Source organism: Ovis canadensis, chromosome 5, assembly GCF_042477335.2.
Source record: "Ovis canadensis isolate MfBH-ARS-UI-01 breed Bighorn chromosome 5, ARS-UI_OviCan_v2, whole genome shotgun sequence".
NCBI classification, from domain to species: Eukaryota; Metazoa; Chordata; class Mammalia; order Artiodactyla; family Bovidae; genus Ovis; species Ovis canadensis.
The window spans coordinates 60,169,934-60,184,094 of record NC_091249.1 but is presented as its reverse complement, the minus strand read 5'-3'; the positions used below and the strand labels follow the sequence as shown (position 1 = coordinate 60,184,094).

The 14,161-nt window shown below is 51.3% G+C and overlaps 1 protein-coding gene across 1 annotated transcript in view; it reads right to left on the bottom strand.

Annotated features, from left to right (window-relative positions):
• Positions 1–11,575: 11,575 nt before the first annotated feature.
• Positions 11,576–14,161, bottom strand: part of TGFBI (transforming growth factor beta induced) — a 33,187-nt gene continuing 30,601 nt past the window's right edge. The window contains exons 15-17 of the mRNA XM_069592108.1: positions 13,635–13,714; positions 12,669–12,693; positions 11,576–12,211 (exon numbers count right to left, since the gene is read on the bottom strand). Of these exons, the coding sequence (XP_069448209.1) occupies positions 12,171–12,211; positions 12,669–12,693; positions 13,635–13,714 (146 nt within the window). The 3' untranslated portion in view covers positions 11,576–12,170. The remainder of the gene's footprint in view (positions 12,212–12,668; positions 12,694–13,634; positions 13,715–14,161) is intronic.

Below are 14,161 nucleotides of genomic sequence, written 5' to 3'. Positions count from 1 at the left end.
GAGGAGGAGACAGCGCGCTGGGGAAAGGGGTTCAGAGCCCCAGAGAGGGTCCCCTGGAGGCACTCTCAGGCTATGTTTCTGACTCTCCTCTCAACTCTGCATGGCAGGGACCAACGACCAGCTGACCTTGCCTTCCACCCGCCTTGGCTCTGAAGCTCACACCACAATGTATCCCGCTTTCAAGTCTTTGCAGGGACTCTGCCTCCCCCTCCTCACTGCACACAGCTCAGCCTGCAGCCCCGGATCAGGCCTGGAGTTTGGAGCACCTCCTTTCAGCCCTTGGCTCAGGAGAAGGGAGCCTCTGGGGCTGTGCACAGTGGGTGACAAAGCCTTGTGTGGTCCCCTGACGTGCCTCAAGCTGGCCAATGGAGAAAGTCTTCAGAGGGTCGCACACACCTTCTGCTCCCTGCCCAACAGGCAGCAGGATCCTGAAAGGGGACTGGGAGCAACAGACAGCCTGAAGGCAAATATCCTTATTAGGGAAAATAGTCCTGGCCCAGAAAGAGGATCCCCCTCCCCAAACCAACCAGAGGACTTTGAACCCTGCAAGGGAGAGAAACTGAGTGCGAAGGAAACCGCTGCACTAAGTCCAGCTTGGAAGCTGATCTATCAACACTGAAGAGGGTGGGTGAAGCTGGGGGGGCACGAGTGCTAAACTGGATGATGTTCGGTCCCTACCGTCTGATTTTACATAAATAACAGAAATTACTTAAAGCAAAACAAACGACAAACCCTTACTGCTCTGTTTCAGAGGACTTCCCAACAAGAATCATCAGAAGAGGATCTGGTTAAACCTCCAGGTTCCTGGGCTGTGCTTCAGACAGCTGAGTCAGGATCATTTGGGTGCTGCCCTGGAATTTGCATTTTTTAAAGAACTCTAGGAGAATTATCCTGGAGAAGGGAATGGAACCTACCCCAGTATTCTTGCCTGGAGAATCCCCATGGGCAGAGGAGCCTGGTGGGCTACAGTCCATGGTGTTGCAAAGAGTCAGACACAACTGAGCAACTAAGGACCAGAGAAGTATTCCCTATCTCCTTCCCAACTGATGGGAAGTTCTTGTACATCCAGGAGACTTTCCTCGCCTTCCTACCAGGGCTATTTCTCCCGGTTTCCTAGCATAGTGCTTGGCATACAACAGGCATCCAGTATGTATTTATTGAAAGAATGAATGTTCAGAAGGATAATCCCATTCCCTCCTCTCAGGGAGGGACTAACTTCCCCTTATGTACTCAGGCCAGGGACAACCCACTGCTTTCCAGAAGGGGATGCGTAGGCTCCAGAAACTGATGCATTAAATTGAGAAAACAAACTCTGTATTGCATCTCCCTGGCAGCTGTTGGTGAACCAATAAATAGACATCTTGAGAACAGGCTGAGCCAGATCTCATTAAAATCATAAAGTCAATGGCTTTCCCTTAAGAATGTTGCTTTTTGCATTTTGCATAATGATACCAACAGGGCTGGAAACTGGGGATTCATGCTGGGTTCCAGATGTTGCAGGCAGAATCTTAGTCTGCTTCTTGCTCATTCTAACCTGGCCCCCTGCGGAAACAAAGTTTTGCCTTTGGAGCCCAAAGCAGAGACTGAGAGAAGCAGATACCACTTCTCTGCCAGCCCTGAGCTGCTGTCCCAGCAAATGTGGCTATTTCTGTAACAGTGGTTCTCAAACTCCCCCATGCATCAGAATCACCTGGAAGGCTTGTCCAATTTGCTAGCTTTATCCCTCAAGTTCGTGGCATCACTTCAGGGCAAATAGATGGGGAAATAATGGAAACAGTGACAGACTTTATTTTCTTGAGCTCCAAAATCACTGTGGACAGTGACTGCAGCCTTGAAATTAAAAGACTCTCACTCCTTGGAAGAAAGGCTATGACAAATCTAGATAGTGCATTAAAAAGCAGAGACATCACTTGGCCAACAAAGGTCTGGATAGTCAAAGCTATGGTTTTTCCAGCAGTCATATGCAGATGTGAGAGTGGACCATAAAAAATGCTGAGTGCCAAAGAATTGATTCTTTCAAATTGTGCTACTGGAGAAGACTCTTGAGAGTCCTTTGGGCTGCAAGGAGATCAAACCAGTCAATCCTAAAGGCAATCAACCCTGAATATTCATTGGAAGGACTGATGCTGAAGCACCAATACTTTGGCCGCCTGATGCGAAGAGCCGACTCATTAGAAAAGACCCTGATGCTGGGAAAGATTGAATGCAGAAGGAAAAGGGGGTGACAGAGGATGAGATGGTTGGATGGCATGACCGACTCAATGGACAAAAATTTGAACAAACCCCAGGAGACAATGAAGGACAGGGAAACCTGGCATGCTGCACTCCACGGGGTCGAAAAAGTCAAACACGACTGAGTGACTGAACACCACCACCACGAGGGGACTTTCCTGGTGGTCCAGTGGCTAAGATTCCACGCTCCCGTTGCAGGGGCTTGGGTTCGGTCCCTGGTCAGGGAACTAGATCCCATATGCTGCAACTAAAAGATCCGTATTATGCAACCAAGATCCCAAAGGCCACAACTAAGACCGGGTGCAACCTAACTAAATCGATATTCAAACAAATAAAAGTCCCTCGGGATTCTAACAGGCAGCAAGATTGAGTACCCACTGCTCCTGGGTCTCTGTTGAATGTATGGGTTCCCCCTTGGCTACCCAAATTAGTGGTTAGAAGAGCCAAGAGTCAGAGTTGGGTTAGAATTCTGACAACCATTAATGGTGCCTCCTTGAGTAAATTACATAACCTCTCTAAGCCCGTTTCTCATTTTGTAGATTAAAGCAAAGATAAGATGATAAAAGAGAATGTGTCCTAGCATTCAGATTGTTGTGGTTGGCACCAGAAGATGGTATTGGAGAAGCTCCAGGGCCCTTGCGATCCAATTTTCCTTTTACCAGCCAGCCTGGGCTGCTATAGGATAGAAACTTGCAGGCTGTTAAGAGTGTTAAAATGCAAAGTTGGGAACTTCCTGGTGGTTCAGTGGTTAAGAATCTGCCTACCAATGCAGGGGACAAGGGTTCAGTCCCTGGTCCGGGAAGATTCCACATGCTCCAGGGCAATAAGCTCATGAACCACAGCTACCGAATCCATGCTCTGGAGTCCAAGAGCCACAACTACTGACACCCAAATGCCTAGAGCCTGTTCTCTGAAACAAGAGAAGTCACTGAAATGAGAAGCCTGCACACAGCAACTAGAGAGTAGCCCCTCCTTGCTGCCACAACTAGAGAAAGCTTGTGTGTGGAACAAAGACCCAGCACAACCAAAATAAATAAATAAATTAAAAGTCAGCCTTTTAATTCTAAGCACTTGACACCTTTTTTTTAAATGCCAAAGTGGATACTTATTCCCAGAAGCCTCTGCGATACCCACTGATGGGCATCATCATTTGCTTGTCAAGTGTAGTTCCACTGTGTGTCTGGGTGCCCTTGGGGTGCCCGCTAGCCCACCAGAGGGCACGCCCAAACACATGTGAGGAGGGGATGTGGCCAACCCAAGGCAGGTCTGTACCCCAAGCTCTCTGCAGGTCTCGTGTGGCTCTGGGACAGCTTTAGAGGCAGAGGATCACCTCCTTCAGAGAAAGGGCCTTGACCTGCCCAGTGGGGCCTCATAGAGCCTGTGAGGCCTCCTGAAGCCCAGCCCCAGGGACCCCATCTGGAGCCAGGACACAGGCTTTTTGTGGAGCGAGGGCAATTCAGAGGCCCCCATAGACAGTGAGCAAAGAAAATGAAACTAGCCTCACAGGCTTATCCCCAAATATGATTTTTCTAATATTGAAAATACAGTTAGAAAGTTGACCAAAGGTTTTTATTTTCAATGGTTCACTGGTTTAAATGCCTATGTTAATTCCTATTGCCATCTAAGAAGTTACTACAAACTTAGCAGCTTAAAACAGTACCAATTATTGATATTTCACAATTCTATGAGAATTCAGGGTGGACTTGCCTGGGTTTTCTGCTCAGTGCTGAAATGACAGCGTTGGCAGGCTGTTACCTGGAGGCTCTGGAGAAGAACTGGTTGTCATGCCCATTTAGGTGGGGGCTGTTGAAGGTCTGAGGACCCCGTTTCCCTGTTAGCTGGCAGCGGGGCTCTTCCCTGCTCCCAGGAGCCATCTGCGTGACTTCTCACTTGGCCCCTCCATCCTCAAACCGGCATCTCTGCGTGGAGTGCTCCTCCCGTGGCTGACCTCCGGCTGCCTCTCCTGCCACCAGCTGGAGAAACTCTGCTTTTCAGGGAAGGGCTTGTGATGACATTGGGCCCACCTGGGTCCAGCCTCCTTTTCACCATGGAGGCAGTAATGAGGTCACGAAGGCTGTCTTGCAATTTGGCCTGCCACAAGGCCTGTTCTATTTCGAGGCTTACTTCGGTAATGTATTTGGGCACGATAAAGGAGGATTACAGTGTGTGACATAAGCTTGCACTTTCCTCAAAAACGAAATCGGGAAGGATCTGTTCTAATAATGTGACAGAGACTTTCTAGTTGTTAGTGTTACAGGTCATCTCTACTTTTCCTTTCTGCTTCTCTAAATTTTCTGAACCTTTTGGCAAAGAGAAAGTGTTGATCTTACAAGAGGGAAAAGTTAACTTCAAAAGCCAGGAAACCTGACTCTATTAGATGTTAAAAGATACTAAATTAACACCAATTTAAGTGGTGAGAACCAGGTTCAAACACAGATATGTGGATCAAAGACCAGAAAATGTGGTTGAGACACAAGCTGATAAGAATAATCAAATGTGTCTCCAAGAAGGTGAAACAAAATAATAGGGAAAGAAGGAACTGTTGACTTCCTGGAGATGAGATAAAATTTTGGAGGTGAAATTCCCATCTTAGATGAAATAAAATTCAAATTGGATTGAAGAGTTAACAAGACAATGATAGACACATTAGAAAACAAAACTAAATGTAAAACTATGATCTAAAGCTAAACATGGTTAGGAAGACGACAAAGGGCTTTTGTTTTTAATCATCCACTGGTGTGATTTCCATAGTCTCCTTAAAAGGGTGATACAGACCTTCAAAGATCTATTTCCTACAATGGGTATTTCTCCTGGTTCAATGTGTCAAGAATGTATACTATAAACCACAAATAAAGGTGTTTCTGGACTCCTCTGGTGGTTCAGATGGTAAAGAATCTGCCTGCAATGCAGGAGACCTGGGTTCGATCCCCTGAAGAAGGGAATGGATACCCACTCCAGTATTCTTGCCTGGAGAATCCCATGGACAGAGGATCCTGAGAGGCTACACAGTCCATGGGGTCACGAAGAGTCAGACACAACTAAGTGACTAACACTGCCACTTTTTCAAAGGTGTTTCGACATTACTCGGGTTCCCAGGGGTTCCCGCCACTGTGAATTCTCCCATGTTGAAAGCTGTGTGGGTTTCGAGTCAAGGTCTTCCCACGCTCCTGGCACTCGCAGGGTGTCTCAGCAGTGCACGCTTGCACATTTGCACGTTTGCCGAGGTGGCTGCGCTGTGAGATCCCCCTGAAGGCCTTCCCACCTCACCCCGGTTACCGTTACGAGCTCGCTCTCCTCTCCTGCTGCCAGGCTGCTGTTGCTCCACAGAGGGGCAGCCACGGGGCCGTGTTGCAGCCTCAGAAACTGGGTTGTGCTTTGATGGCCTACTCAGTCTACATTTATTGACGGCCTACTGTGTATCTTATGGCCTTCCCTGTGGTTCAGCTGGTAAAGAATCTGCCTGTAATGCGGGAGACCTGGGTTCGATCCCTGCATTATGAAGATCCCCTGGAGAAGGGAAAGGCTACCCACTCCAGTATTCTGGCCTGGAGAATTCTTTGGCCTGGGTCACAAAGAGTCAGACACGACTGAGAGACTTTAACTTTCACTGTGTGTCTAAGCTAGATGCTTTGGGCAGAGGACTTACTTGCTGCCTCAAGAAATGTGCAGTGCTGTGGAATTCAGACCCGTATCAAGGCATTTAGACTACGCCTCAAGAGGGAGTGGTCCTCAGACCTGTGCAGGAGGTCCCTGTGCATTTCTCTGAGGAGAGGGTCCCCAGCTTCCGTCAGGGGTCCCTGCTTTCTGGGAGATTAGGAATCCTGGCTCTAGGCTGGAAGCGACTAGGGTCTGAATGAAGGTGTTCCTTCTCAGAGTTGGGCTGGGCTTGGAAATTGCACCTGGGCACTTCTGGGCTGTCTTCCTTTGTTCTCAGGCATGTTTGGAGGAGCTGCCCGAGCACGATGACGGAGGGACTGAGCTCACAGGGTGTTTACACCCTGGCCCCAGGCTCCCTCCCCTTCCCCACTGGGGTGGGGCTCACCACCTCCTCCTCCTCTAGAACTGCTTCCCTCAACCCCACTTCTGGGAGCCTGACTGAGAGCTGGCATCAGGGAAGTGCCCTGCATGCAGCTGGCTTCGCTGAACTTGAGTTCTGTATGAGCCATCATCAAGACGCCATGGGGACTCCCCAGCCCTCCTGACAGGGGAGAAAGTGGCTTTCCATCTGTTCACTCAAAAACTCATATCTGCTCAAATGAGGATATTTAATCAGAAGTCTTTCTCCTCTCTCTCTCTCTGCTGCTCCCAATTCTCAGACCTTCTTCCTTCTCGCAGAACTGGAGGAGGAAGATCCTGGAAGGAGTAGCTCTCCAAGCATAACACTTCCTTCCCAAAGTTGGGAGAGGGTCAGCTCACCTGCTCAAGATGAAGTGATGGGCTCTGCGGTGCGATTAAGCAGCTGTCTGCCTGTCCTCTGGACTCAGACGTTCCCACTGACCTGGGACTGCTGACACATGGGTGTGCTCTCTTATTAGGGAGCCTTCCCAGCCAAAGGGGGCTGAAGCTGCCCCAGGGATGGTGATGCTCACAAGGCTACCACCTGCTTTTCTGGAAGAGACCCGAGGAGTATGCTATGCAGGCTTCCTTCAACCCCCATGCAGGAAAAATACCCAGGATCCCCCAGGGGTCTAGGAAGCCTCCTCTTCCTCTTCAGAGAGCAACCAGGGCCTGAGCCCAGTGTGTTGAGTGAAAGGAGCATCTGAGCTCTGGGAACCAGGCTTTGGGGTAACACCTTTTGAATACTATGTGCCAGGCCCTGTGCTAGGTGCTGGGACCCTGGGTAGGACAGGGGCCCTCCCTCACAGCCGCGCACTCCCTAGCAGGAGAAGCCAAAAAGCAAGTTGGGGATTATTCCAGATAAGTTCTTAAGGCTGTGATGATGGGTGCACAGGGATGGAGGGAGGGGCTTCTGATGCAAGCATAAAGGATGAGGTTGAACAAATGGATTACTTCCAGTTTCTCTCTTTTCCCTACAGGCTTATCAGTCATTGAAATTCAAGTCAAAATTCAGCATCCATTCAAAGCACTCAAGTCAGAAAATGTATCCTCCTCGCCCCTCTTTCCCTCTCCAGATTTAAGTCCTGCTGCCCAGGTTATTGATGGCATTCATGTGGCCGGATCCAATGGACACACCAATGATTCAATGTGGTTGAAGGTCCCTCCTTCTTGAGAAGCTCTCTGCTGGGGACTTCCAGTCCTCCTCACACAGTTTCTCAGGCCCTTTTGCTCATTGCTCTCCTTCTGCTGAGCCAGCCCCTGGCTCTGTCCCAGGCACTGTCTTTTCTCTATATTCCCTCAGTAGGAGAAGGCAATGGCACCCCACTCCAGTACTCTCACCTGGAGAATCCCATGGATGCCGGAGCCTGGTGGGCTACAGTCCACGGGGTCACTAACAGTCGGACACGACTGAGTGACTTCACTTTCACTTTTCACTTTCATGCATTGGAGAAGGACATGGCAACCCACTCCCGTGTTCTTGCCTGGAGAACCCCAGGGAGAGGGGAGCCCGGTGGGCTGCCGTCTATGGGGTCGCACAGAGTCGGACACGACTGAAGCGACTTCGCAGCAGCAGCAGCAGGTGATTTCACCCAGTCGGTGTTTCTGAGTAACACTTATAGGATTGGATGACACCCAACACCCCATCTCAGGCCTGGCCTCTTCCGTGAGCCCGAGGCTTGAATACCTAAAAGCCTCCTTAACATCCCACCTGGATGTTTACCGACTGCTCCGGTGTAAAATATCCAGGGCAGAAACCTTACTTTCCTTCTAGCGGCAGCTTTTCTTCTCTTCATGTCTCGGTATATAGCAAAAAAGAATTGAAATCAAGGCCAAACATTTGTGCACCCACATTCACAGCAGTATTACTCACAGTAGCCAGAAGCAATCCAACTGTCTGCTGATGAATAAAATGAATTAACAAAATGTAATATACACACAATGGTATATTACCCAGTCTTAAGAAATGATGGAAACTGTGACACACGCTACCGTGAGGACGAACCTTGAAGACATCATGCTAAGTGAAAGAAGTTGGTCACAAAAAGAGAAATGCTGTACGATTCTATTTATATGAAGTCCCTAGGGTAGTCAAATTCAGAAAGACAAAAAGTCAAGCAGTTGTTACCAGGGGCTGAGGGAAAAGGAGAATGAGGAGTTGTTGTTAAATGGATATAGTTTCAGTTATGAAAGATGGAAAGAATCCTGCAAATTGGTTGCACAAACATGTGAATGTGTTTAAGGCCACTGGATTATTCACTTAAAAACAGTTAAAACTGTAAACTCCATGCTACGTGTATTTTACCACAATTAAAAAAAAAATCTGATCATGACACACCTCTCACCGTCTCTCTCCCTCAGCTAAAACCCTCCATGGTTCCTCATGGTCTGAAGGATAATGTCTAAAATCCTTACCGCAGCCCACAAGGTCAGGCATGGTCTGACTCCCAGATATCTATCTCAGCAGATGACCTCTCTACTCCTCTCTGGCCGCATGTGCCAGGGAGTCTTTTCAGCTCAAAAGCTCTTCCCTAGCCCTTCACTCTTCAGGTCTCAGTGTCAATTCTGCCACCCCTGTGATGAATGGAGCTCTGATGGCAGGGACCTTGCAGCTGCCTGGGGGTGCAGGTGGCTCTATGGAGCCTGCCTCCAATAGGCCAGAGCTGGAAGTCTCCCATGGGGCAGCCATACCTCAGTTGCTCCCTTCCTCCTCACCCAGTCCTCTGACCACCCAGGAGTAGATGTGAAGAGCAAGTTATCTGTGCCTGAGGCTCCGTTTTGGGGCTCTCCGTCCACTGGGTGTGTGTGGGTGCGTGTGTAGGGGGTTATTCCAGACTCCCCCCACCCCTACACTTATTCTCTGAACTGTCTCAGTCTGGGATGTGAACAGAGGACCCTGTCAAGCGGATGTGATCCTTTCCTTCCCAAGCAGGGACAGCCAGGGAGGCGGCCCCATTTGACTTTTCGGGGCAGGGCATCAGGCCCAACCCTCATTCCGAGGCCTTCTTTCCTGGCTTTAGAAAGCTTTCCGAGCACAAGATTCTGGGCAGCTCCGCTCAGACCGTGACACTGAGTTATGGTTTCAAGCAGAGGTGCTCTCCTCCACAGGGGAACTCCCTCTTGTCTCCCTTCTGTGCTGACGTCCACGTGGCCAGGGTGTCCACAGCAGGCACTGACTCCCTCCTGGCCCCCCAGCAGCAGGTAAGCAAGCGGTAGTCTAGGCTGTGCAAGGAGCTCCCAGGCCCCAGGGCTTCTCAGGAGGCCCCCCAGCACCTGTGTCCCTCTTGAGCATAGCTGCCAGGACTCCTCCTCAGTGCGCCCTAGGGTGGGTGGGGCACAAGGGGTTAATTGTGTGGGGTCTGGTTTATGTTTCAGCCCCTACCTACACTGTGGTCTGGCAAACTGCCTCACCTCTTTGGGCTTCCTTTTCCACAGCGGTAAAATAGAGATTCTATGAGTCCTTGGCATTCTCAGGTGGTGCTAGTGGTAAAGAACCTGCCTGCCAACGCAGGAGAAGCAGAGATGCAGGTTCGATCTCCCTGGGCCCAGAAGATCCCCCGGAGGAGCAAACGGGAACCCACTCCAGGATCCTTGCCTAGAGAATCCCATGGACACAGGAGCCTGGTGGGCTACAGTCCATAAGGTCACAAGAGTCGGACACGACTGAAGCAACTTAGCACACACACGGGTCCTCACCATTTCACAGGGCTGATGCAAGAAACAGAAAAGATCACGCATTCAGGGGCATAGCCACACAGCCTACCTTCTTTGCCCCATCACTGAGCTGGCTTCCTGTGGGAAAAGCCTGGAAAGCCCTGGGGCTTCGATGCTGAGGGTCTTTGTGGTCCTCTCCAGCTCAGAGGCCTGGGAGCCTCAGAGTGACAGTGGGGAGTGAAGGGAACCAAGCGGAGCCCCTTTCCCTTCTCTTCTGCCTTCTTTGCCTGGTTGGGGCTCGGCGGGCAGGGCTCAGAGTGGCCTGAGCCACCTCCTGGCTGCTCTTACCTTCTGACAAGAGATGAGGGGCTCACCCTTCCCTGGGAACATCCAGTGGCTGACCCCTTGGCCCTGGGTGTCCATCCTCAGATGGCAGCACCTAAGCTTAGCCTGAGTCTCTGGGAAATGCAGGGGTGGGGATGTTTAGGACCCAAAAGGGAAGTCCATCCTCTTTGGCTGGGAGGGGGGCAGTGGGGCACGGCTGTGCATGGTTCTGTCACAAGGACGACTATCCAGCTGGTAGAATGGACAGAGCCCCCCCTTATGGAGGAGGCTGGGATAGGGACAGGGCTGGGGTCACAGGGACAGATGGTGGGGTTTGGGCATTTTTAAGGAATTGTGTGGTGATTTTTGTTTTCCACGAAAGGATCTTTCGAAGTTACGCTAATAGCCTCTTTGGGTTCTGATGGCATCTTGTGACATGCAGGTGTGTGGACGTGGAGTCCCAGAGCAGCACAGCTGCAGCACCCCAGCACGAGCAGGGCATCCGAGGCAGCGAGCCTGCAGGAACCCCTGGGGGAGGGTGGCCGGACCAAGCATGTGCAGAAGGCTGGCCCTCATCTCTTGGGACATCTCCCCACCACCCCCAGGTCAGCCCCTTCAATTCCTCCTACTTCCTCCCACTTCCTGGAGCCCCCACTTGCTCAGATTCCTTCCTGCCTGTCATGGAGTCCTTCCGAGTCCACGTGGATGGGCAGGCGACAGGCAGTGCCATTAGCAGATCAACGAGCCTCTTCCCCCTGAGAACAGGGCCTTGTCTGCTGACCAAGCCTAACACTCATATCTAAGGAATGAAGGCATGGATGACTGTATTGGATGACGTGTAACGGCTGTGTTTCCCCAGACGTGGAGCCACTGGGGAGGGGCTGTGTCTGCTCCTCCACGGCCCTATCCCTGGCAGCGCCATCTCTGGGTTGTTGGGTCCCTTAAGTCAGCCTTGGCCGAGTGCAACAGGGGAGGGCAGGACTGCCCCAGTCTCCAGGAAAGCAGGATGCCTTTGGGAAAGACACTACAAAAAGGCTCCCGCTGCCCCAATCCTGAGCAGTTCCAGACAGCCCAGTAAGAATAAGGACACTTAACGCTATGCTGAGTATTTTATAAGAACTATGTCCTTTCATTCTCACGGTGCACCTGTGAAGTCCATGCCGTGGTCACCCCCATGGACCATCCCTCAGGGCTTCTCACCTCGCTGCTCCTGGTGGAATTTCAGTGGGAGGAACGTCACAGCCCCAAGAGGCAGAATCCCCACCCTGTGAATACCCAGGCCGGCACACCGTTCCCATCCACGTACGTGTATGTTTCTGTGGTTTTATTATTACAAACACACCATGGCTCTGCCACACCTGGGGACTCCTGAGCTCCGCGTGCTCAGCGACCCTCTCTTTTCTAACTGGACAGGGTCACACAGAAGGGTCCAAGCCACACGGAGGCGCGAAAAACATTTGACAGAGCCATTCAACTCATAGCTTATAAGGATGCCATTTCTCCAACTGTGAAAGAGCGTTACAAACACCGTGCCACGTCGCCCTCGTGACGCTGGATGGCCTGATTCATGTTTTGTGAGCTTCAGAAACTTTGGCTCCCTTTTCCAGTGTACGTGGCACAGACAGGAAATTCCAACAGGTCCTTGCTGGAAGTCAACGTCAGGCAGTGACATCCAGGACTGCATTGCAGTGGGCTAACCGCCATGTTTAGGGGGCAAAAATGAGAAGTCTCTCTCTCTCCCTCCTCCCCCCGCCCCCACCCTCCCAAGGCTCAGATCTCATTTCGGTGTGACCCATGGGCATCAAAGTGTGATAATTTGGTTTCAAAAACATTCAGTCTCTTTGGCAAAACGAGAGAAAGCGGCAGGGAGCTGCTGAAACGCATTCCTCCTGTGGTCCTTCGCACTAGTGCCTCATCCTCTCTAGTAACCGCTGATAGACAGGGGCTGAAAGAGAGACATGGCACAGGTGAGAAGGGTGCAGACTCCCCACGTCTGCCCAGGACACTGTCAGAGGACCAACAGCCTTCCTCTGCCACCCTCTCCTGCACAGAGCAGATGCTTTCTGGTTTGTAAAACTTCCAGTCTTACTCAGTGATGATCGGAACTGAGGTATTCTCCATTTCCCAGCTTGGGACCATATCCTCACCATTGCTCCTGCCAAGCCTCTGTGCAACATTCCCAGGTTCCCAAAGCCAAAAACTCATGTCAACCTTAAAAGGCTGGTACTCTTATCATCTCCATCTTATGGAGAAGGAAACCAGGGGTTCTGTGGCTGACCCCAAAGGCCGCGTTTTATGGCACCGTGATATTCTTTCTACAGACAGCAGATGGCAGGTTTAGGCCTGTTTCAGGGTAAGACTTACATAAGTCTACGAGAACGTCAAACCCAGACCAGACTTACCTAGTTTCACAGAGCTCTGCGTAGCCTGAAAGAAAACACAAGATGTCAAGGTTTCTAGCAGCAGTTAGACCTACGCTTGCTCGTGGCAGTGGCTTTGCCTATGGCCATCCTTACTCAGAAAAAAACGGGGGGTGGGGGGGTGAGGAAGAGGAAGGGGAATTGTGGAACTGCTGGGCCCTGTGGGGCCCCAGAGCCAGGCTTCCCCCCAGACCATCATCTGGGCCTTGGGGAGCTAGGCCCACACAGGGGTGGCAATCGCGAACAGGAACTCTGGGCCCAGAGCCCTCCTCAGGGAGCACTAAGGAGAGCGCCCCTGTCCAAACATCAAGTGACATGCTCCAGACCTTTGGGTTAAGGACCACCTTCTGCAGCCTTGTGTGTTAAAATGCAAACTTCCTCAACACACCCCATATTCCCAAGGGACTCCACCTGACCCAGAGCAGCAAGGGAGCCTGCATGGGATCCCTGGACAAGCTGGGGAGCAGGAGAAGCAGCACAGAAAGTCAGAGAGGCTCTGAGAGGGAGGTGGCGCTGAGGGAAAGAAGGCAGGTTCTTCGAGCTGGCCCAGAAGCCAGAACCCACACCACTGCCCAGCAGAGCATGTTGGGCTGTGTCACGGAAGATGGAAGAGTGACCTGGAGGCCCAGGCTCAGAGCAGGCCAGCCCACTATCAGGAAAATTCAGGATGGGCTGTCCTTCTTGGTCAGATGGATTCTCACCAGTTGCAGCTTCCCCACAGGCAGAGGCTTGAAGGCCTGGGCTGTCACCCACAAAGGAAACAGGAGGCCTGGGTTTTTATTTCAAACTCCCCACAGGCCAGAGCTAAGGATACTCCAATGGGAGTGGGGAGAAATGACAGGAGAGCCCTAGGCGGACAGCCAAAGGAGACAGGAACGTCCCCTCCACGGGCCCGAGCGCAGGACCCACAGCTATTCAGGCTAGGGGCCCACGTAGCTGGCATCATACCCTGGAGAATGCAGATGCCTGTTTGAAGATTTCAAGTGCAGAGTCTGCAAGTTCATCGCCTCGTTCCTGAGGTCTGTTGGCTGCAGATAAAAGAAAAGGCAGCTTGGATGAGAGAGATATGATTAGCATGTCCTTCATAACTGCCAGGACTGAGGGGCACTGTTGGGTTTTCTGGCTTACATCCTCAGATGAAGTCTGCCTTCATAACGTTCCTTAACTCATGGAGGAATTTAGCCCATGGGGAGAGGGCTCAAAGAAAGGAGAATGCATGAGTGAGGGAAGAGGCCGGGCTCTACTTGGTTGGCGGTTAAGAGAGCTCAGCCGGGGCAGGATGCTGTAGGAGGCGTGTACTCTGCCCCACATTCACAGCACCGGCCTGTGAAAAACAACTGGGCTCTGTTTGCGTGGGGCTGGGACAGCGAGGCAATTCAGCAGAGAGACGTCTCTCCTTCAGTTACTGGTGCAGTGCATCTGAGCCAAGAGCTTCTAAGGCGCTTTTCAACCAGCCCCAGCCCTGCTGCTCAGGG